The sequence below is a fragment of the Python bivittatus genome, unplaced genomic scaffold (assembly GCF_059951505.1).
Source record: "Python bivittatus isolate LINGU-HERP-01145 unplaced genomic scaffold, Pbiv_v1 ctg000180_np1212, whole genome shotgun sequence".
Taxonomy (NCBI): domain Eukaryota; kingdom Metazoa; phylum Chordata; class Lepidosauria; order Squamata; family Pythonidae; genus Python; species Python bivittatus.
The window spans coordinates 6,465,907-6,487,483 of record NW_028277047.1 but is presented as its reverse complement, the minus strand read 5'-3'; the positions used below and the strand labels follow the sequence as shown (position 1 = coordinate 6,487,483).

The following is a 21,577-nucleotide window of genomic DNA, read 5'->3' as shown; positions in this document are numbered from 1 at the left end:
AGGTTCTAAGGAACATGCTAAGGTTCTAAGGAACATGCTAAGATCCTAAGGAACATGCTAAGATGCTAAGGAACATGCTAAGGTTCTAAGAAACATGCTAAGATTCTAAGGAACATGCTAAGATCCTAAGGAAGATGCTAAGATTCTAAGGAACATGCTAAGGAAGATGCTAAGATTCTAAGGAACATGCTAAGATGCTAAGGAACATGCTAAGGTTCTAAGGAACATGCTAAGGTTCTAAGGAACATGCTAAGATCCTAAGGAACATGCTAAGATGCTAAGGAACATGCTAAGGTTCTAAGGAACATGCTAAGATTCTAAGGAACATGCTAAGATCCTAAGGAAGATGCTAAGATTCTAAGGAACATGCTAAGGAAGATGCTAAGATTCTAAGGAACATGCTAAGGAACATGCTAAGATTCTAAGGAACATGCTAAGATTCTAAGGAACATGCTAAGGAACATGCTAAGATCCTAAGGAACATGGTAAGATTCTAAGGAACATGCAAAGATTCTAAGTTGCACCAGTTGAACTTTCTGTATTTTGTGGGGGGGAGGGAGACAAAAGAGCTCATCTCTGAACGACACCAATGACAAATTAACTGCAGAGGAAAAACAGAGTGCTTTAATGACATCTTTCAAGGCCTGCTAGGATTCTAGCCCAGAGAAAAGAAGCTATCAAAGATTTATTCACCTTCAAGGCAAGGCAAAGTCTATTTTTTTTAATATATTTTGCTGCAACTGACAAAACCTGGGCCTTCTGAAATGAGATGCAGCAAACTGATTTGACATATTGAACAATAAAGGAAAACATGATCCCATAGATACATGCTCAGTATCTAAGCCTCCCCAATTTCCTTTTTTTGTTTTCTTTCCTTTTTTATAGTTGAATTAAAATATTTGGTTAGGGGGAAAGAAGAAATGATAAAGTACAGAAGAAGTCCATCCAGGAAGACTCTTAGAAGATTTTAAGAGTTCAGATTTCCTACATAATTCCCACACCCCAAAATTAACCCAAAATTAAATTAAATTTCAGTTAAGGAAAGCAGGAACAGGATCTCAACCTTGGTTCTATTATGAACTAATCCAAAAGTACCTGCATATTTTTGAAGGCATTACACTTTCAATAATGTAATGCAGATTTAAGCAGGACAACGAATGAAGGAATCGTTTTGAAACAATTTATAAAGTTGTTAAACTGCTTGAGAAGCAAAACTCTCCCAAAGTGGGCTTTTCATAAAAGGAATAAAGCCCAGCCCAATGTTACTTCTTGGGATCTTCCTTTAAGACTTTTTAAAAATGCCCTTTTAAAATGGATGTTGTTTTCTGCAGCAAGACTAAATAACAGGCGTGCTTTCTGGGGAAATGTGGAAAGCTGAGAACTTGCAAGGAACTGGGCTACCGTGCAGTGCTGGTTATGTTATTAACCCCAAATTCTCACCAATGTCCTTTTCCCCCCATATCCCGTTGCTTGGAGAGATCCGATGCATCTCTCATTTCTCCAGGCTAGCGGCCAAAAGTTAAATTTAGCTGGGGGGGGGGCAGGGGGGAAGGAGTCATTAATCTAGTCAGGTGTTGGGTTAAATCTGGTCGCTAAAGAAACCTGATCCGTTCACCAAACACTTTTCTCCTTGTTGAGTTCCATTCAATTTCATCCAAGAACCGGAGCAATCAGAGAAAAGACTTCAGCAGAGGTTAGATCTGGGGATGGGGAGAGACAAGGAGACCTGGAGAACATCTCTCTGGCTGGCTTCACACAGCCTTTCCAGACCTAACAGCAAAGTTGCCCAACTTCCTACGTCTGGTTAATTTTAACCCTGGCTAGTTCATGGTTTGGCTAGCACAGAGGTTGATGCTTTGTCCAAACCCACAAAACAGGTTTACTCAGGAACCAAGTTTGGTGGGTAGCACAAACTCAGCTGGAAGGTTATCGGCCGTTTTTGCTAAGAGACAAAGATCAAGGCAAAGTTGTTGAGAAGTTCAAACGAATCCGTTTGTGAGTCAGTCCCCCCTCACGTGTAGGTCCTACGCTTCTGAGTGTGCACAGAAGAACATTCCCGTTTTGGAAAAATGCCTTCGGGATGAATCCCAGGGTGCTCTAAAATGGAGTGTTTCCCTCCCAAGTTAGGAACTGTGCTCTGGGTTTGAAATAGATGTATTGGCAAAGGATAGATCCGGACAGGTGGGCTAATGGGGCCAAGAAGCCAATGTTTTCTGGGGGAGCTGAGCTCCCAGCTCCCTTGTTGGCGCAGGAATTGCTGGGGAGGGGAGTGCCTTCCAGTAGACTTGCCCACTGAATGCTTTCGGCACCTCCCTCCCGGTCCTGGAGAAAGATCTGGGGGCTCCCTGGGGCTAGGACTCAGCCCAGGGCCTTCCTTCCAGGCAGCACATCAGGCATGGCGTCTCAGAACATGCACAGACTGCCAAGCGGCATTACAAGAAGCTGCCTCGCAGGAGAAACGCAGCCCAGCTTCAGCTTCAGCGTCTCTTCCAAAGCCAGACTCGGCCCGGAGGGGCTGCCAAGGTCGGGCTGCTTCTGCCCGAGGCTTGGGCACCAACACCAGGCTGAACTGTGCCCAATCAGGGCAACACGGGGAGCGTCAGGGGCAGAGCGCGGGGCAGGATGAGCTGCAGGGCATGCTGCAAGCAGATTCCCCCCAAAGAGAGGCAAAACCCCAGCGAGGCCGGGATCTCTTTCTCTCGGAAAACTCGCCTTCCTTTTTAGTCCACGCAGACGGCTTGTGATTCAAGCCCCAGCACATCTCTCTGTTTTCTTCTCCTTTTCCCCCCTCCTTTTCCGCTTATAACTCGGTCAGGACCAAATATTTATCATTTCCCAAACCTTATAAGGAGGAACAGAAAGGGGCGAGGAGGAAAAAGGAACGCACGGCTGGCAACCGCTCTCTCCTCCTGGTCTCCCCCACCCAAAAACGCTTCCAGAAAAACAAAGGCGTTCCGCCTCCAACTCGGAGAGCCGTGCAGAGGCCCAGCAGCCTCCAGACACTACAATTCCTATCGCTCCCAGCCAACTGGCACAGTGACCAGCATCCTCTTCGTCCCCTGAGGCTGCAACCCCCAACCAACCCCAGCACTGGGGGATGATGGGAGTTGTAATGCAACCTCCCCAAGATCCACTCGTGTCCGGCACATCCACTGGTTTGCAGCCACCTGCTTTGTTGGGTGCAACAGAGGACCCCAAGAAAACGTGGGGCTTGTCCCCCAGCGCTGGCTGTTTCCTCTTACACAATCCCCCTCCTCCCATTAGCCCTCCTCCTCCATTTCCTTACTTAGTTCTCCACTCAAACCTCCTAGGAAGACAGCTGCGTTTGCACAACAGGCTAACCGTGGCTTAACTGAACCAAACCCAACCAATTTGGGTTTACCAAAGCAACCCAATTGCCTAACTTCCCCCAACATGGTGAGCCATAAGTTAACCCCCGTCTAGGTTCATACAAGCACCTGAACCACAGAGAATCAGGGGGCTGGAAGGGATCTTGAAGGTCTCCTAGTCCAACCCCTGCCCGGGGTGAGAATCCAGACAAATGGCTGTCCAACCTTTGTTTGAAAAGGCCAGAAAATCCCTTCTTATTTCGAGTTTGGACCTCCCTCTGCAAAGCTTCCACCCACTGGAGTACTGAAAAGCCAATTTTAACCTACTTAACCCAACTAGCCTGCATTTCTTTGCCTGGTGGGAACTGAGCAACTGCAGGCCAATTTCTGCTCCGACACCCGGGTGTTCACATCAGACACACCCAGCCACGTTTTAAAGCAAACAGCTAAAAGGAAGTAAGTCAAGCCTCTGATGGCATTACCACCCCACGTGCTCTCTTTCCCAATAGGACAGCCAGGCTGTGTTCAAGCACTGCTGCCCCTCCACTGGGCGGGGGTTGAACTAAATGACCTCTAGGACCCCCAGAACAGTAAAATTCCCCCACAGTCCTTTTACAGGCGAGGCCTCTGCTTCATTTTAAAACCTGCGGCCCAAAGCCTGACACAGCAAAATGATAAAGGAGGAAGTTCAGAGCGGGTGGCTCTCGGAGATGGCCACGGACGTAAACTCCCACACCGAGTGGGCTTCCTGGACGCGAGCCCGTGGGCGTCAACAGGCTGAGCACCCTAGCGAATGGACGGTTTCCAGTGGCTCGGCCCATTCTCTCAATGGACAAGGTCCCGGGGAGCATTTGTGAGAGCACCCACAACCTGGCCGGCTTGGAGAGGGTCAGATTGGCTCGCTGGCGTTTAGAAAGGCTCTGCCCCACAGCTCCAATCCTTCGAATACTGGGAACTGATCAAGATCACTGTGGCGGGGTCTCTCCCCGTCTGTCCCGTCCAAGGGAGCCAGTTTGGAAGGTTTTATTTCTGTCTCCTAATCACCTACGGCGAGAGAAGGGGTTTTGCCAGGCGACTAAGCAAGGACATCAGTTTCTCTCGGTTTTTTGGTCTGCCAGTAACACGTGCCAAGGTCGTTTTGGACAGGTGGAGGCCTTTCCCCCCAGAGTTTATAAAGCCATCTCTCTCCACCAGCACCCCCCACATCCCTTCTGCCTCTCGGACGCCCAATCGAAGTCTCAACCATCTGTGCAAACAACTGGGCTCTTTCTATTCTGACAGCAACGAACGAACGATCAATTCTGGCCTAGACAGCTTAGCAACGCAGAAACCAACAGACCATCAAGACCACCCTGGCCATATCCTTGCCACACCCTTAACCAGGTTAGTGAAAGACCTAGAGATCATATTCACACAGCAGGCTGGATTGGATAAGCTCAGTTAGTATTTTTCGCTGCTGCTTTGCACAATTCCTCCAGCCAGCTTGGTGTCGGGGTGAAGGGGCTGGGCTAGAAAGCAGGAGACGGCGCGTCCTAGTCCCGCTGTAGGCAGGAAAGCCGGCTGGGTGACTTTGGGTCAGTCCCTCCCTCTCAGCCCAACCCACCTTCCAGGGTTGTTGTGGTGGTGGGGAAACAGGAGGCAGGAGATTTAGGTACGTTTGCTGCCTTGAGTTGACCAAATGTGTGTGTGTGTGCATGTATATACATATATATAATATAATATATAAGTTATATATATTAATATAATATAATATATAAGTTTATAATATATTATAAAATATAAAGTGGGATAAAAATCTAATAATAATACAGTAATTCCAGCCCATCTGATTAGTGTATGGAACAGTGTATTGTACAAATCTGCAAAAACGGGTCCAGTCAATAACTGGGGTGAGTGGGTTCTGTGAATGCAGCCCTTGGTTCCTTCTAGCGCTGACTCCACCCCCCTCAATTTGGGAGACTAAGGTCTTTAAATCGAATGCTTCTTTACCAGGCTTTGCAGATCCATCAGCGCTAATGTGCAAAGGTTTATCCCGACCTCTCCGTGCCATGCAGTCCCAACACTCTGTAACTTCTGGGATTGATTACTACATGGTGCTATATAAGGGGCTGCCCTTGAAGGCCGCTCAGAAGTGTCACTGGGTGCACAGCACCAGGCTACATCGAAAGTACCAGGATGGGTGAACATAATTAAGCTTTTCTGCACCACCAGACTGACTCCCCATTGGCTGGGTTTCATGCAAGGGCACCCCATTGACGTTCAAAGCTACAATTGCACTAAAACTTTAACACAGACTCCCCAGCCAGGGCCCTCCCCATTTTGAGCAGGTCCAAGTGCCAGCTGGGAATTCTGGGAGTTGTGGTCTCAGTTCAGGTCAAGGAAGGCAGTAACTTGTCAACCCAAACTGTAATCATCAAACATTTTCTTATGGACTAGCCACTTGCTCTCTCTGCCACTGGAACTGCAGCTTTCCACCAAACGGATCATATTAAAATTCAATATAAAAACATGCAGAAATATAATATAAATATAAATATAAATAAGTGCAGAAAAAGGCGGCCTGCCATCCCATATTTGCCGCAGAATTAAAAGGCAACTGCAATAGCTGTACAATTATAACTGAATTCTTGCAGAGAGGCTAAAAAATTCTACTTGAACTAGACTTGGATTCCCCCACCCCCAGAAGAGTTTCAATTTTTCTTTTTTTTCTGACGAGCATTTGGCCATCCTAGCACTTTCTGTGGTTATTTTTAATCTGGAAGATTTTTTTGGCTTTTAAAAAAGAATTTGGCTGTATTTTCCCCCTCCCTTACAGCTGTTTTCCAAATTCTTTCTCGCTTTCTTTTCGGGCTGAAAGGAAGCTGGAGCTGTTTACACTCCAAAGTGTGGCAGTATTTTGAATGTATTAAGTAAATATTCATATGCTTACTATCTAACCTCAATCCACCACTTCCTGGTGTGCAAACCCCACCCACCAATTCTGTTTTTTTCTCTAAAGACTGTGGTTCAAAGCTCACAAGCAGAGGAAGTTGTGTCACACTTAGCACTGCCCTACCTGGAAAGGCCAAAAACTAAATTTGGGACATTTTTTGCCGCAAAGTATCTGCTGGGCCACACAGCTGTGATTTCTCCTCTAAGCAGAAAGCGGGGCTCCAGTCCTCATGACTCTGAGTCAAAGCCTCATTGAAAGAGGAACCGCTTCAATTAAAGATTCAGAGGCTGGCCTTGGCACGATCCTAACCTTGATTCGCTTTAAATGCTGTTTTGGGGGATCAATGGCTGCTGCAAAATCAGTCTTTGGGGTGATTAATTCCTGCTTCGGTGGGCGCCACAGACCCGGCGCACGGGCGCCCTCGCTCCCAAAGGGTTATGCGAATGGGGATCTATGCACCGGCTTTCAAGTAGGGGTGGGAGGGGGGTTCCCTTTCTCCCGCCGAGCCCCCTGCGTGGCAAAGTTGGCCACAGGGCCCCCCGGCGTCCTTCATCCGTGTGCCCGCCTGGCCTACCTTGCAAGGCGGGTGTGGGACGCAGACCGCGCTCGCCAAGTCCGGAGCGCGTTTTCCGGGGGCCCAAGGCGACGCGCGGCGCCCAGCCGGGTGGGCCAGCCCGCCCCGCCGCCCCCCGCCCGCGGGCCCCGATTCACCATTTCTTGGTGCACTCCACCACCAGCTCCTGGTAGCAGGCGACGAAGCGGAACTTGGCCGCCCGCTTGCCGACGCGCTGCAGCCGCTTCCACACGGAGCTCATGGCAGCGCCGGCCGCCTCAGCGCCCCATCCCGCTCCGCTCCGCCGGGAGGAAGTCCGGGCAGACGGCAAGAAAGTTGCGAGCGGGAGGAAGGAGGCGCGCCCGGCTCCGGGGGAGGGGCCTCGGGAGGGGGCGGGGCGCGGCGCGGCGGGTCTCCGCCCCGAGCGGGAGCCAGTGGGGCGCGCCCCGGCCGGGGCTCCCCGCTTTCGGCCGCGTCCCCGCGCGCAGCTGCCTCCGGAGCCGCGTTTGCTCGCGGAGCCCCGCCTGGCGGACGCCCCGCGCAGCAACGGGCGGCGCGGAGCCGGCCCCGAGGTCCGCGCCGAGTGCGCGAACGGAGCCCCTGCGAGGGCTCCCCAGCCCGGGTTCAGGTCCGGGCTCCGAGGGTCGAGCCGCGGGGCGTCGCGCCGACTGGATGAGCCGCGGGCAAACCCGGCCGGGATGGGCTCGGGAATCCCCTTTGGCTTGGGTCCCGCGAGCGGTAGACAAGCCATGGTTTATTCGGCTCGGTGACTGCGTGCATGCGACTCTAAGCCAAACACCGGAAGATTGCTTAGCGCCTGTTGCCTGAAGAGATCAATAGCTAACGCGAACCATTTTAATAAATGTTTTGTGTGTGTGTGTGTGTGAATGAATGTGTTTCTGACCATGCACAGATTGCTTTCCTTTCTGAGCAAACCTTCAAGAAGGGGAGGGCGGGTCAAAGCTCGCTTTCTTCTGGAAATTCTCCGGGAATTCAAGAAAAATGACTTTTGAGAAAACGCAAGCAGGGGGACATTTCTTAGGAAGAGAGCCTGGGGGGCGGCGGGGGGCAATCGGGGCTTTTGAACCTGGGCAGAGGATTCCCTCATGCAGTAAACAGCTCGCCCTCTGCTTATGGAAGGAGCAGAGGGACCGACCTCTGACGATGCCATTGGTAGATGTCGGTTCCCCTCCTCCGCTGGCATCAGTTCCTCTGGTCGGCCGCTGGCAGGGCGGGCACGTTCCAGCCACCCAACTCCACACAGCAACCAATACCTGATCAATAACAACCCTTTGGGCCAAGGGGCCCTTGAGTGCAAGGCCAGCCTGGCTCAACCCCACAGGAAGGAAACAACGGTGCTTCTGAGCATGTGCAGAACGCACCTGGGTTCAACTCAGCTTATTTCCTGTTCGGTGTATAGTACGCTGAACCTAGAACATGGGTTGGTTCAGTTACCAGGTTCAGTGCGTTGTGGGAATGCCGCTGCTCTTTCTCAACCGAACCTACCTTGCAGGGTTGTCAGGAAGGGGCAAGCGCAGGCGCTCTTCACTCAGCTTTTCGAAGGCCTGCATTCAGACCAAATCTCGCATCGTGTCCCTCCACATCCTGGTCTTCATGGCGAATGGTCACAGTAGGCAGCCACCTTTTGCAGACCGTGGTTGAGCTGGAAGGGAGCCAGGCAGGCCCTGATCTGTTTGGCGGTTGGAATGGGAGACCACTGGGAAATCTCAGGGTTGTAGGGAAACCCAAAAAACATCCCGGAATATCCATTTCCAAGAAAATTACATGGATGTATCCAGGAAATCACCAGGACTGAGATATTTGAATTTAAAACTTACCCAGTTCGAAACAAGCTGAAACAGTCACTACCCTTGATTCTCGCTGCGCGGCATACAAATGGCTGCGTTTCCAAACCATGCAAACCCTGGTTAGTTTCTCTGCGGCTGCTTCTGCTGTGCGAACCCAGCCTCTTGAGTTCTATGTACTGAATATTGCTTTAATTCGGTAACCAGGTCAAGGGCGGTGTGCAAACCCAGCCTAAGAATGAATGCCTGCATTTGCTTTTTATTTTTCCTCCTCCCTCCCCATCCCTGTTTTCCTTGTGTGCTGTCTGTCTCAGATGGAAAGCATGAGGTCACGGTTTCTCTGCTTTCATGAATTGCTCTGGCAGCCTTTTTGAAAAACGTTTGTGTGTATACGTGCACAGTGGGATTAAAAGCAATACAAATAAATCGAGCAGAAGCCTTTTTTCTAGTCTTCCTCCCCTCTTTCTCGCTCCCTCCTTTCCTTCTCCTTTCAGATGCCTGCTCTCCAGCTCAGAGGGTATAAATAAAGAATCTCGTAAACTGATCCTGGATTCCAGCCTTCGTCCCGGATGAACGTGCTCTCATGGAAAATCATGCCCCCAAATTTAGCAACCAAGTGACAGAATCTCCCCCAGACACTCCCCTAAAGGTGTGTGTGTGTGTTGGTGTGTGTGTGTGTCTTAAAACCCAAAGAGATGGTATATGAAATTTACTGCACGTGTATTTCCTCTTGCCGTGTTGAATCTGGAAGACGGGGGCATGCCTGTATATAATGCACCTCAATAGGTGCCGTTTTAAAAATCCCATTTGAATTACAGGGCCAAATACTTGGACAAACATTTTCAAATTCAAACATGTTCCCCTTTTCTATGCGAGTGTTTTCATTTCTCCTGCTTTTGAACCCATTTTGATTTGTTGAGCTTTTGCCCAACAGCTTTTCGGCAAATGTTGTCATTTGCAGTCCTTTCGTGCAAATGGGAAATTTCAAACAATAAAACAGAAATAAACATTATCAGCTGGAAAGGCATGATTAGTTACCAACAGGCTAAATGGTAGATTGGTGGAAATCAACAGCCACAATTCCAGGGAAATTATTTATTTATCTTTTCCTAGAGGGGAAGAATTCCGTGGTTTGAAAAAAAAAATTTCAAACTGGCAAGGATAAAGAAACTGTACAAAAAGTGAGGGAAAGGTCTAGGTAATTCCAAAGTGAACAGTGTGAGAGTTAATTGGTTTTTCTTCAATTCTTTCTTCTGGCTTTGAAAACGTGAGCTGGGGAAAAAGTGTTTCTGAGCGCATGCAGAGTACTAATGGTTAGCTGATCTCTGTATATGTGGGAAGATAGGAGGAAGAACTCATTTGCTCCTGCTAGGGCTAAGGGCTGTTCGCATAACTGCCCCAGAAGTAGTTCTGTGGGTATTTGGAACTCACTGCCACATGAAATTTACCAAACTTCAGAGCATGGGCATTTGCTGGAAATGTGGTTATGACTTTTTTAAAAAATAGAAAATAAATATGACTTTCTGCTTAGCCATAATATTGATCATTGTCAAAACGTTTAGATGGCGAGTGCCAGAATAACCTCCTATTTTCTTTGCGACGATTCTGCAAGCCGGGCTCAGCCAAGAACTTCACAGCCAGAAAGGCTTTATATTAATTTAATCCCAGTCGCTCTCTTCCTTCCTTTGCCAGAACGTGTCTATCACCCAGTGCTGATCAATCAAACCAGGTGAGGACTGAACAGATATCTTTGCACGAGAAGGTAAACTCGAGTAGTGTTATCTTTGGCTAATTGTGCGTGTTGGGGGTTGTGCAACCCCATTCTGCTTTCAGAGGGATCCCCCTCCCCAAGAGCCTTTGATGGGTGAGACCCCGTTAGAAAAAGACCCCAAAACCTCAAAATGTCACATTTCCACCAGAAAAAGGATTCTGCCAGCTGTGCGACACTGACGTCGCACGTTTTCACAACTAAGAATGCTGTGTAGGTCCAAAGCTTCCATTTTCCTCGTGCCCAGAGCAGCTGAGTCAGGGCAACACAATTCCGCCTTATCTGGCACCTCTCTCTCCGTAGCCAGGACGTGGCGCCACTCCCCTGTCGCATGCCAAAAAATGCTTGTGTGCACGCCTGTGCACGCCTGCAGCAGGCGAGGGCACGTTGCTCGCCCTAGTGAAAAAAAGGGGTGGGAAAAAAGGGGTACCAGCTTTGAAGGGCACTTTGGGGATTTTGCATAAGACGCTGCAGGCAGGAAAGAGTGGTTTTTCGAGGCGGGGGGAGCACCCTTCTGCAAACGAGCCTGGAGACGTCTCATCTTGGCTTCAGCCGAAATTGACTCAGCAGGATTGCGTGTCTGCCCCGGGCACGAGCGCACTGCTGCTTTTTTCCCCAGGCTGAGCGAAAAAGGCCTGGGGAAGAAAGCCAGAGAGAGACCCAGCAGGAGCAGGAAATGTGCTGTGTGGCCAGACAGGCGAAGCCCAAATCCTCCCGTGGTCCACCTGGCCAGGCCCACCTGCCCCACCTCGCAAGGGCAAAAAAAAGATGCCTGCCTGCTTGGGGTTGCCTCTTCTCTGGCAGAGTGGCAGCACCCACCAGCCATGGCTGATTCAAAACACAGCACGGACAGAGTATTAGTGATGGACGGAAGGCCACCAGGAGATCTCTGGGTTGGAGGCTGGACTGGGAAATCAGGAAAAAAAATTCCAGAAAATATTTTTTTAGCTTTTTTGCCTTCTTCCTGGTCAAGATGCAAAATAATCATTCCCGCAAGGCTTTTCCTAATAACATGCACTGGATTCTCCACTTTTAACAAAGAAGTTTACCAAACTCAACCTCTGCTTTTTTTCCCCTCCTTCCCAGCTAAGATTACCATTCCTTTCACAAATGGAGCCTCTGAATCCATTCTGAGCCCCAAAAGCCACAGTGGAGCTTTGAGTTTGTGAAAAGTTTCCTTTGTTCTTCGCTGGCTCTAACCCATCCTCCAGTAATCCAGACTTAACTATCCTTGGTTTTGGAAAGGAAACTTGGTGGCTTTTCAAATTCCATTTTTTCCTCTTTGCCTGCCATTTTCCTCCTGTGGATCTAATAGTTTGACCTATCAGCCATGCCCCCAAACTCTGAGCGTCAGAAACGTCCTGCGTGTCCACCCAACCACCTTCCCTCTCTCTCTCTCTCTCTCTCACTCCTGGAAGCCTCACATGAGCAAAAAAGTAAACTGCTTACACAGAACGCTGCAACTGTTTATTCCAACCCAACCAAGAATCCTGTGTGACTCCGGCGGATGTTAGTCTGCCAAACCTCACCTCTTTGCCTTGTGAAAACAGCTTTTCCGCCCTGGCTTGGCAGCTTCTCCACTACAAGGTCAGAGCCCGCCAACATTATCCACCAATCTGATGGCAACCGAAGCGGTCGCTGGCTGCTTGCCCGTGCCAAGAATTGGCGGAAGCAGAATGCCTGGGGATGCCCCATGGTCGATGCTCTTTGCAATGCAAACGGATTCCAAGCATCTCACAACAGGAAGCCAGGAACAATGGCTCCTGGCCTTTAGCAAGGAGGCGGTGTGTGTGCTCAAGGGGCAGAAAAACATGAACCAGGGCAAGGAAGGTGGGAAACTGCGACTGCTTAAAGCTCAGCTTCTTTCAATTGCTGGTCTTGCAGCTGAAATGGATAATCTAACAGCACCTCTGAGCATGTGCAGAGTAGATTTCCAGGTCACAACTTGCCTTTCCCACTCCTGAAAAGCAGGGGATAGAATAGGATTATAGAGTTTTGTAAAATGAGCTGTGGACTCCAGCCCTTCTGGGAACATGTTAGTGTGGCTATGATGGTTTAAGGGCAAGCAATCTTCCAACCTGGCTACTTTGACACTGCTTCCCTCCATCTGCTGCCCTCCCAGCTCTGCTGGACTCCAAAAACCATACCAAGAATGATAGAGATGGCAATCAACACAACTGGACAGGGAACAGCTACTACCACAAATTGCTCGAGGGACTCCCCTTGGAGACAATCATTTCAATTGATGCAGAACTGGGCTGGTGGAATCCTGGCTGGTTTAGCAAACTGGAGTCAGAAATACTCCTTGGTTGACTGTTATTGTTCCAAGCCCAGGGCCAAAGGTCAGGCTTATTTTTAAAGCAGGGGTGCACATAGGAATGGAACACTCTCCAAAACATGAACCTGGTCAAGACCAAACCAAAATGTGGATGAATTTAAAATTTAAAATTTATTCAAATGACAGAAAAGGGGCCTTGAGGTAATTCTAGTCCAGTATTTCTCTATCTCAACAACTTGAAGATGTGTGGACTTCAACTCCCAGAATTCCCTAGCCAGCATGCTGGCTGGGGAATTCTGGGAGTTGAAATCCACATACCTAAAAGTTACCAAAGTTGAGAAACACTGGTCTAAGTTTTTGTTCTTTATATGCTTGCTAGAAAGGCAAGTACAAATGCAAAAATAAATAGCATCTCAGATCAGAAAATGACCAGGCTGTTGTATGTTTATGCTTATCAAGAGATGAGGAACAATGGAGGTGGGACTTCTGGGGAAGAAATGGCGAACTGAAGATGGCTTTGCTAAAAGCAGAGCCGATGATCACGGCGGAATGAAGAGTCGGGGAGTAGACCGGCTCTTTGTAAGTCCTCTCTGGACAAGGAGAGGGCTTGAGATTGCCCACAAGTGCTCCAGACAGTTGCTCCTCACGAGGAGACTGCAAGACAGTCATCTCCAGTGGCTTTATTCCTCTGGGAGACGAGGGCATAGCCATCTTTTTTCTCAAAGTGTGGTTGGTGCCTTCAAAAGGACGCTGGGTTCGCATCCTTCCTTTTCAAATCATTTTTGGAAATTGCTTGTTAACTGCTTTTCAGCTATCAGGAACCTTTGGATCGACAAGTCTGAAAATACTGGCTGAGTTTCCTTCAATCCTTAACGAAAGAAGTTTTAAACACAAATGTAAGGACTTAAAAGAAAAAAAAAATTGGGAATAACCAACGAAAGAGTGACTAGAACATTTTGGAAAGTTACAAACAGACTAAGGGTCCAGATGGATTTGAAATAAGATTTTCAAATTAATTATAAGAATCCTTCCCATGGGAAAACGCTGCTGTTTTGAATTCTTAAAAAAAAGGACAAAAAACAGGATAGAATGGGACTTTGAAGGTTGGACACTAGAGGGAACCAGGAGGAACTAAAGATTACAATTACAGGAGAAGAACACTTAAATTTGGCTTACAGGATGGAGCAAAATACTTTAACATTGGATGTACTGAAGGATATTTGTAAACAGTAGACCCAGAAGTTAATTTTAAGAGCGTCTGCCTCTATAGATAGTCTATATTACGGAAGAGGAACAAGTTTTACCGGACAAGACTGAAACCATACTGAAAGTGGATTTTAAAATTACAGGCTACGAGAATTATATGGAAAAAGATGCCACACCGGACATACAAATGAAACTGGGTGATGTCTTAATAATTAAAAGGGGTATACACATAACAAAACCAAAAGAGTGACCGGGATAACTTTCCTGTATTGGGTTTACCTTGATTTTCTGCCTCCCAAATAAAAGTGCATTAAAAAGACAGATTGCAGTAAAAGGCTTAGAAACACACCAAAACAGAAAAGACGGAATGAGCCCCGCAATCTGTTTCATTTGCAAGAATTGAGAGCTGTCTGTCTGGAATTAGATCTGGGCAGAAATGAAATTGCAAAAGATTGCATCCCCCCCCCCCCACCTTGAGAACTCCCGTGTTCTCTTTGGAAGAAATTTGTAATGGGATTTCACTTTCATTGAATCCAATGAAACTGGAGAGGGGAAAAATTGCGGGGTGGCTGACCCAGCGGGGGCAACGCTTGTAAAGGGCTCGTCCAGCAGGGGGCAGCAGAGTCCCGCGGAATTAACTGAAAGCCGTTTCTGCTTTCGGAGCTGGGGCATTTTCAGCTCTCCGCTCCGCTCCTGGGCTTTTTCCTATCCGGTTCCCCCTGAGAAATCCACAGGATTCATCCTCCTGCCTTTCCGGAGAGAAGGCGCGTTTCAAGGGCAGAATGCAGGTGCCCTCCCCGCTTGCCGGGCGCTTCGAAGCGGACAGCCCCGATTGCGACACCAGCTGGAAGTCCCACCGCCCCGTTTTCCTTCCTTATGGGATTGTCTTTGGAAAAGCGCTGAAAGGGTCCGAATTAACGGGGACTTCAGCTGGATGTCCGGTCCGATCCTGGGCATGAAGTTTCTCCCGCAAGGGCCCCTCTGTCTTCCCGCTTGCCTCCCCCGAGGATCCGGGGTCTTCTTCCTCCAACTGGGTGCCCCACCAGTTTCTGGCATTTTCAGCCCAGGTGCAGGGCAAGAGCAGCGTCCGGAATGGCACTAGGCTGGGAAAAGCGGACCCCAAGAATTTTATGGCTCGGGAGAAAAAGAGAGGATCACTTTGGCGGTGCTGCAGAACTCAGGCCTGCAAAGGGTGGAACTGGGCAAAATTGCCTGTCCTCGGGTGGGGATGGCGTTCGCCTCTGAAGCTCTTTTGATATTCAGAGGAAAGGAAAGGCTTTGCTGCATCTCTCCGAGGTCCAGGCCTTCCCTTGTCTCTTCCTTCTCCCCACTGCCAGGCTTCCTGTGACCGGATGAAATTTGGGGTGCTGCTCTTTGCCAGTCCTTGTTTGCTCCCCTACAGTCCTAACGGCATTCGGTTCCTTCAGGCAGCAAGAACTGCAACTTTTGGGACTTTTACTTGCCCAAATTCCTGGATTCAATATGTCCCTATTGAACTAATCAGAATCATGAGGACCAGGAACTTAATTTCTTTTTCAAACGGGGATGGCCACCCCAGCTTGCATTCTCAGGATCCGAGAATGCAACTCCGTGGGAGGGATTTTTGCCTGGATTACTGTATAAGTAATAGCCATTCATCATCCCCATTCATCATTCCCTCCCTCTTTTAGCCAAATGTTCCGTTTTGTGTCATTTAGGAAGAGAAAAATGGACACAGGAGCAAAGTGCTCCTGAGCACGTGCAGATTGCCATACCTAATTGATTACCCTTTGATACAGATCTAAGCATATCAACCTGACAGACTTTTCCTCTCTTTGTTGACCCCTGGCCAGAAGAGAGGAAAGAATTCTTTGCCTGGGGAGATTCTCAGGAAATCAAGCTCGCTGATTCTCTCATCTGCCATATTCCAGGAATGGGCGAAAAGGGGAGTCCTGCGTTGGTGGCTTCGGCCTTGCAGAGTCCGAACACAAACCTGGAGTGATCAGAGAGGTGAGGCAGGGAACATGCCCAGAACAGGGCTATAAGCATCATCCTGTGCATGCATGCACGTGCACACACACCAGATTTCATGCCAACTCACACATATGTGCGTGGAGACAGGGAGGAGCAGGGTGGTGACCCTGAGGAGGCTGTGCGAGTGTGGGGCAAGGAGGTGGATGCAAACAATTCTCCCACCCTTTCCCAAATGCCAAAATCTTGGGTTTGGCTTCACAGAACCTGGTAAACCTCTGCTGGCTTAAGCAAGATTTGTTTAATGGAGTTCTTTTATGTTTTTATTCCTTTATGTTTTCAATTTTTGTTGTTATTTATGTCTGAAGTTTTTTATATTGTGATATGATTTTAATTGTTATTCTGCTGGTAAATTGCCCAGAGTCACTTTTTGTGAGATGGGCAGCTATATACATTTGACAGACAGATAGATAGATAGGTAGATACAACATTGGCTTTGATTCCAACAACACACTAAATCCCAAACCATATTTAGCAAACCCCAGTGTTCAGTGCACATAGCAAAAACACTCAAGTTCAAGGACTCGGCTGAACCCCAACTAACGTACCAGGCAACACTTGAGTTCTTCTGACTGGGACTCATTGTTAACCTGTGGAATTCTCTGCCACAAGATGCAATTATGGGCATGTGTTTTCCAACAGGGTCAAGCCAAAATGAAGCCTCTGGATTTGGACATGTGCATTCTGCAATGCCAGGGTCTTAAGGACAAGGTGAGGTCTGGTTGCTCCCATGCATCGAGGCCCCTGGGATTTCTGGATGCCCTCCTAGACCCTCCTCAGCCCTTCAGCCCAGTAGAGGCTCTCCTTCCCTTGGCATAGCTTTCTTCTGACTTCCTTTTCCCCACACAGCTGGCTTATTGTGAAGAAGCGGTGAAGAAACCGCAGCAGGAACTGAGGCAGAAAGAGCAGGTGAGGAGATCTGGTTGTCAGTGCAAGGAGCGTGAGGGAAGTGGGAACTGAAGCCTCCTTTGCTCTCTGGGCAGCCCAGGAAGCTGGTCTCTGCCCTCCCTTGGGCTTTGGGAGGGGCTTTGAGGTCTCAGTGCTTCCCCTCTTCCTCCACTGGCTGGACTATTCAACACGGGTTATGCAAATCAGTAGCGGTGGGCAAGCCTACCAGCTTAGGCTGCTCCCAACTTCTCCTCCTTGTGAACGCATCGCAACGTTTGCTCCTATGCACCTTTTGTTTGCCATTTTGTCGAGTGGACAATTTTTGCCAATTATTTTCCTGGGTATAAGTTATATTATCCACATGGATATATGTGTATCTGTTTACAGTCTTTCTATCATCATCATCCTTATTGCAAAAGTGGGAGAGCTGTGAATTTGGAAGGTGAATATTTCATTTTGCGTGCTAGTCGGGGCATGCAAAATGAAGCACGTTTCCCCTTCCCCGTCATCTGGCGCAGGGCTGCAAGTGCTTGCTGGTGGGCTTCCACCCAGGGCCGAGGCACCACAAGACTCGGGAGGAGCAGCTGCAGCAGAAGCTGCGGAGGGCCAAGGACGGGGGGACTTGCTGCTGCAGGAGCTGAAGGGCCTGAAGCAGCTGTTCCAGAACAGCAAGGGCTGGGTAAGCAGTGTGGGAGCGCCCAAGCCGGCAAACAGTGTCCGATGGTGATATTGATGGCAGATCCCTCTGCAGATTGCAGGAGGGAGAGTGGAAATGTGAAGCCCCACAGGACTGCATCAGGGAGCAGGGGGCAGGAAAGTGCTGAAGCAGGACGCTCCTGAGCTGGAGGTCCTCCGTGCCAGCCTCCAGCACGCTCAGTTGCAGCTGCACCAGCACAGTGGAACCTCTCCAGAAAGAGGGAGGAAATGGGGCCCCCTGAACTGTGGAAACAGGGCCCTTCATGGGAGATGTGCCCCCTAGATCCACTGGCCCTTTGGGAAGGATGGTCCCTTATCTCCACACGTGCATCGTGCCACAGAAACACAAGTAGTAGCGACAGTTGCCCCAAAGGCGTAGCCGGCTTGCAATTCCCTGGCCAGCTGGCAATTTTTCCGGTTGGCCTCTTCTCTTTCCCCAGCCATCTGTGGGGAGTAACCGAAAGACCGCAGCTGGAGAACCAACTGCTGAAAGATGAAGTGGATGCTCTTGAGGGGCATGAATGAGCGCCAGGGAGTGGAGGGGGAACTTGGGAGGTTTTTGACTGGTTCTGCCCCTCATTAGCGCAACCTGGGCAAAGGCCAGCATGAACTTTGCTTCTGCCCTGACACTGATGCCATTTTCGCTTGCCGAGAACCAGGCAGGGTGGCTTCCCCCTCCATTCGCCCCCTTCTTGGTAACTGGAAGAAGGCGAAGCTGCTGCTAGCCCAGAACAAAGTGGTCCAGCTGCAGAAAAAGCTGGTCCGCTCCCAAAAGCAGATGCAGCAGGTACTGGAGGAGCAGGTGCGGACACCACACCCAGCGCGTGACTTCCCAGCTTCACCTGAGCTGACCCACCTCCCCTTCCGGCAGGCAGCCTCCACTGGCAGAGGGAGCACCAGGCGGCCAGCCTGGCCAGAAAGGAAGAGAAGCTGGTAATTCTCCAGCTGGAGCTGGCAGCGCTCAGATGCAAGTACCAGGGTACAATCAAGAAGGTAGGAGGGCAAAGCTGGCCAGGGGTCCCCTCTAACATCAGCCTGCACACTAAGGTCTACCATAAATCGCCACTTAATCAGGAATTGGTTTACTAGGCAGAAGGCTCACAGACACAACTTGACTGCAGGTGGCCTGAAAGCCGAGGAAACTGCCCCTCTCAGGACTGGCCTTTTCCACAAGCACCCTGGTCTTTTCCAGGAGCCCCAGAATTCTCCCAGCCATAAGCCCTTTTTTCCAATTACCCTGGAGCCATGCCAGGAGAAGGCATTTCTAAAGGAATTTCAAGAGGTGGGATTTCCATCAGCCTCCCTGGAAACAATGTTCGGGTTCAAGATTTCCCTAAGAATATTTTTTCTTCTTTAAAAAGAATTTGTGCGGAAAGCTTGAAAAAGCCTGACCCACCCTCTGCGTGTGGCTCCCTGGAGGCAGGAGACAGTCAAATGTCCTGCTGGCCAGTGGAGGGTTCTGTCCATTTAATGACGTTTCCGAGCTCTGGACAACAGACCCAGCGGTTCCTCACTGAAGGGCAGCCATCAAGCTGCAGAGAAGCGGAAAAAGAGCTCAGCTGTTTGGAAAAGGCTCACCCGTTGGCTTGAATCAGCCTCAGCCCAGGTGAACTCAAGAGCATTGTTGATGTTTCTGGTCTCCCCATTGGGACCTGAAAGGTGCTGTGTGGACAATTCCAGAAAATAAAAATACGGGGTTTGGGGTGTGCTTACCAGCCTGGAAACAAGGCCCAGGGGAAGTTGGGGTACTAGAGAAGTGCTGGGAAAGGCCCCCTCCAGCAGGCTGCCTGGGACACACCCCCACAACCCCAGCTGCGCCCCCAGCCCCCACGGGCAGCCTCCTTCCGTCCCTCCGGAAAGGAAAGCCAAGCCTGCCGGGGGCCCGTTGCTCACTCGGGCCATAAGTGCCTTTATTCAGTGCTGCGACTGGAAGGGACCGGGGCAGGGGCTGGAAACACTTCTCCAGATCTTCACCACCCCCGTGACTGCTCCAGCTGCACCTCACAGGACTCTCATGAGGGCAGGCAAAGCCAGACCTCTGTATTTAGGCCATGCTTTGACTTACACCCATTCATTCAGTGACCGTTTGACATCATGATGGTGCTGAAAAAAATGGACTTACGACCTGTGCCCAAAGTTATGGCCGTTGCAGCACCCCTGTAATTACGTGATCAAAGTTTGGGCACTTGGCAACCTATCTGCACTTACAATTGCAGGGGTGCTTCAACTCCCCGCACCCGCCTATCTCCCCCGCTCTTGGCCCCTGCTGCCCTGTGCAAAAAGCTTTAGAGACTCTCCCGCAGGTAGACTGGTCCGGTCGTCTGTCTCCGGGTAGACCAGGATGGCCTTAGTCCTTGAGCTAGTTTTAAATCCAGAATATTAAAGTTATCCCATTCTAACCATCAGTTGAAGGCGGGACCAGTCTACCCGATTTTCCAACAAGGAAGACCGGTCCACCCATGGAAAAACTGCAGGGGACCATGAGGGCCTGGTCTACCAGCCAATCGCGGCCCAAGGAGTTCGTGGAAGCGGGCTGGTCTTCCCATGGGGAAGGAAAAAAAGGGGGTACTGCTTTTTTTCACAGCGCAAAGCAGAGTGCAGGGCGGCAGGGGGCCAAGCGGGCATAGACGGGAGGGAGATAGGCGGGTGGGGGGAGTCGCAACTCACAATGTTGCCACGGCTGGTTTTAAAAATTGTTTGCAACCGGGCCACTGGGGTTACAATATTTAGCATGCACCCATCCATCCTGGAAGCCACGTGCAGAGTTCTTCCCTCTCCTTTCCCAGCTAACTCAGCACCGCTCAAGATCTGTCGCTTTGTCTAAAGAATGGGATAGGCGGAGAACGATGAATAATTTTCCTGGCAGAAAAAAAGGAAAAGACCCAAGAAGGCGAGCAGATGCGAAAGTCTCTTGGATGGGTGCGGCTAGAAGCTGATCCTTGGAAACTTTGCTTTTCCTCTGCGATGACTCCGAAGCCCTTAGCCACGGTGGGGTGGGGGGGTTGAGAGAGAAATCCAGCAGCTTTCTGCAAATGCAATTTTCTTCCAGATCCCACTGTTAAAAAGAAACCCAACGAACCAAGCGGGGATGGTCAGTTCATTCTGAAGCGCCCCAAGGCAACCTTTCCCCAACTTGGCGCCCTCCGAAAGTTGGACTACAGCTCCCATCATCCTCCACCCACGAGTTGCAAAGCAATTTAATTGCAGAGCACCAGGTTGAGAATGATGGACCCACAGGAGGGGGGAAAGGGGTTCCTGGCCATTGCTATGGCATTCTGAGTTTTTCTTTAAATGTGTCGTCTGCCCTGGGCTAAAATATGGCAGTAGCAAAGATTCACGCAGAGGAGCACGGCTTTCGTTTGCTTCTCCCGCAGTAACCATGGTCACTAGCACCGTGGTTTGGACCTGGCTAACATTTGGATGGGAGACTGCAAGGAAATCCAAAGTTTGGAGGCTAGAGTGGGAAGTCAATATACAGACCCTGGAAGAAGGCAACAGCAAGCATTTTCTGAAATGCTGCAAAAAGGCTTATGTGCCTGTATCCACGGGGTCATCAGGAGTTGACCGTAACTGGAGCAGGGTTTCTCAACCTCAGCAACCTTAAGAGCTGTGGACTTCAACTCCCAGAATCCCCCCAGTATGCTGGCTGGGGAATTCTGGGAGTTGAAGTCCACACATCCTAAGGTTGCTGAGACTGAGAAAGGCTGACCTGGAGGGAAATCTGACTTCAGGTCAGGAAAGAGAATTGTGAGGCTGGAAGGACTCCAAGGACCATCTCATCCAACCCTCTGCGATGGGCGAGAAAAGCAGTGAACCTCCCCGAGTCATGGCAGTCCAGCTGCTTCTTCAAAACCTTCAGAGACGGAGAAGCCGCAACCACTGCAGACAGAGCGGTCCACTGTGGCACAGATCTGACCCTCTGGAAATTTTGCCTGATTTTTAAATGAAATCCAGGTAACCGCAACTGTTTTCCTGGTCCTAGTTTCCGTGAGATTCCTATCGCATTGCAAGTTCTGCACCCACAGCGTGGAATGGAACAGAGTCCGACGCTTTGTTCAAGAGACGAAGACGCTTTATTTCCTGCCTCCCACTTTTGCTGCGACGGAGCCCAC

At 49.8% G+C, this 21,577-nt stretch overlaps 1 protein-coding gene and 1 long non-coding RNA gene across 7 annotated transcripts in view; one reads left to right on the top strand and one right to left on the bottom strand.

Annotated features, from left to right (window-relative positions):
* EHBP1L1 (EH domain binding protein 1 like 1) overlaps positions 1-7,174 on the bottom strand; it is a 40,370-nt gene extending 33,196 nt beyond the window's left edge. Inside the window, exon 1 of one of the 4 annotated variants that reach the window (XR_015795560.1) lies at positions 6,973-7,174. Coding sequence is in view for 3 of the 4 variants with exons in the window: in XM_088137453.1 (XP_087993579.1) it covers positions 6,973-7,076 (104 nt within the window). In the remaining variant the exon portion in view is untranslated. The remainder of the gene's footprint in view (positions 1-6,972) is intronic. The other 3 variants (XM_088137453.1, XM_088137451.1, XM_025168590.2) reach the window with 3 other exon arrangements.
* Positions 4,210-21,538, top strand: LOC112541006 (uncharacterized). 3 transcript variants are annotated; one of them, XR_015795562.1, is made up of 7 exons: positions 4,210-4,712; positions 9,114-9,268; positions 10,312-10,348; positions 15,782-15,860; positions 16,524-16,592; positions 16,731-16,790; positions 18,337-21,538. It is a non-coding gene; the product is annotated as an uncharacterized LOC112541006 (long non-coding RNA). The 3 variants fall into 3 exon arrangements; XR_003085043.2 differs by lacking the exon at positions 15,782-15,860; XR_015795561.1 differs by lacking the exons at positions 4,210-4,712; positions 9,114-9,268; positions 10,312-10,348 and having other exon boundaries at positions 14,628-16,592.
* The last annotated feature ends 39 nt before the right edge of the window (positions 21,539-21,577 follow it).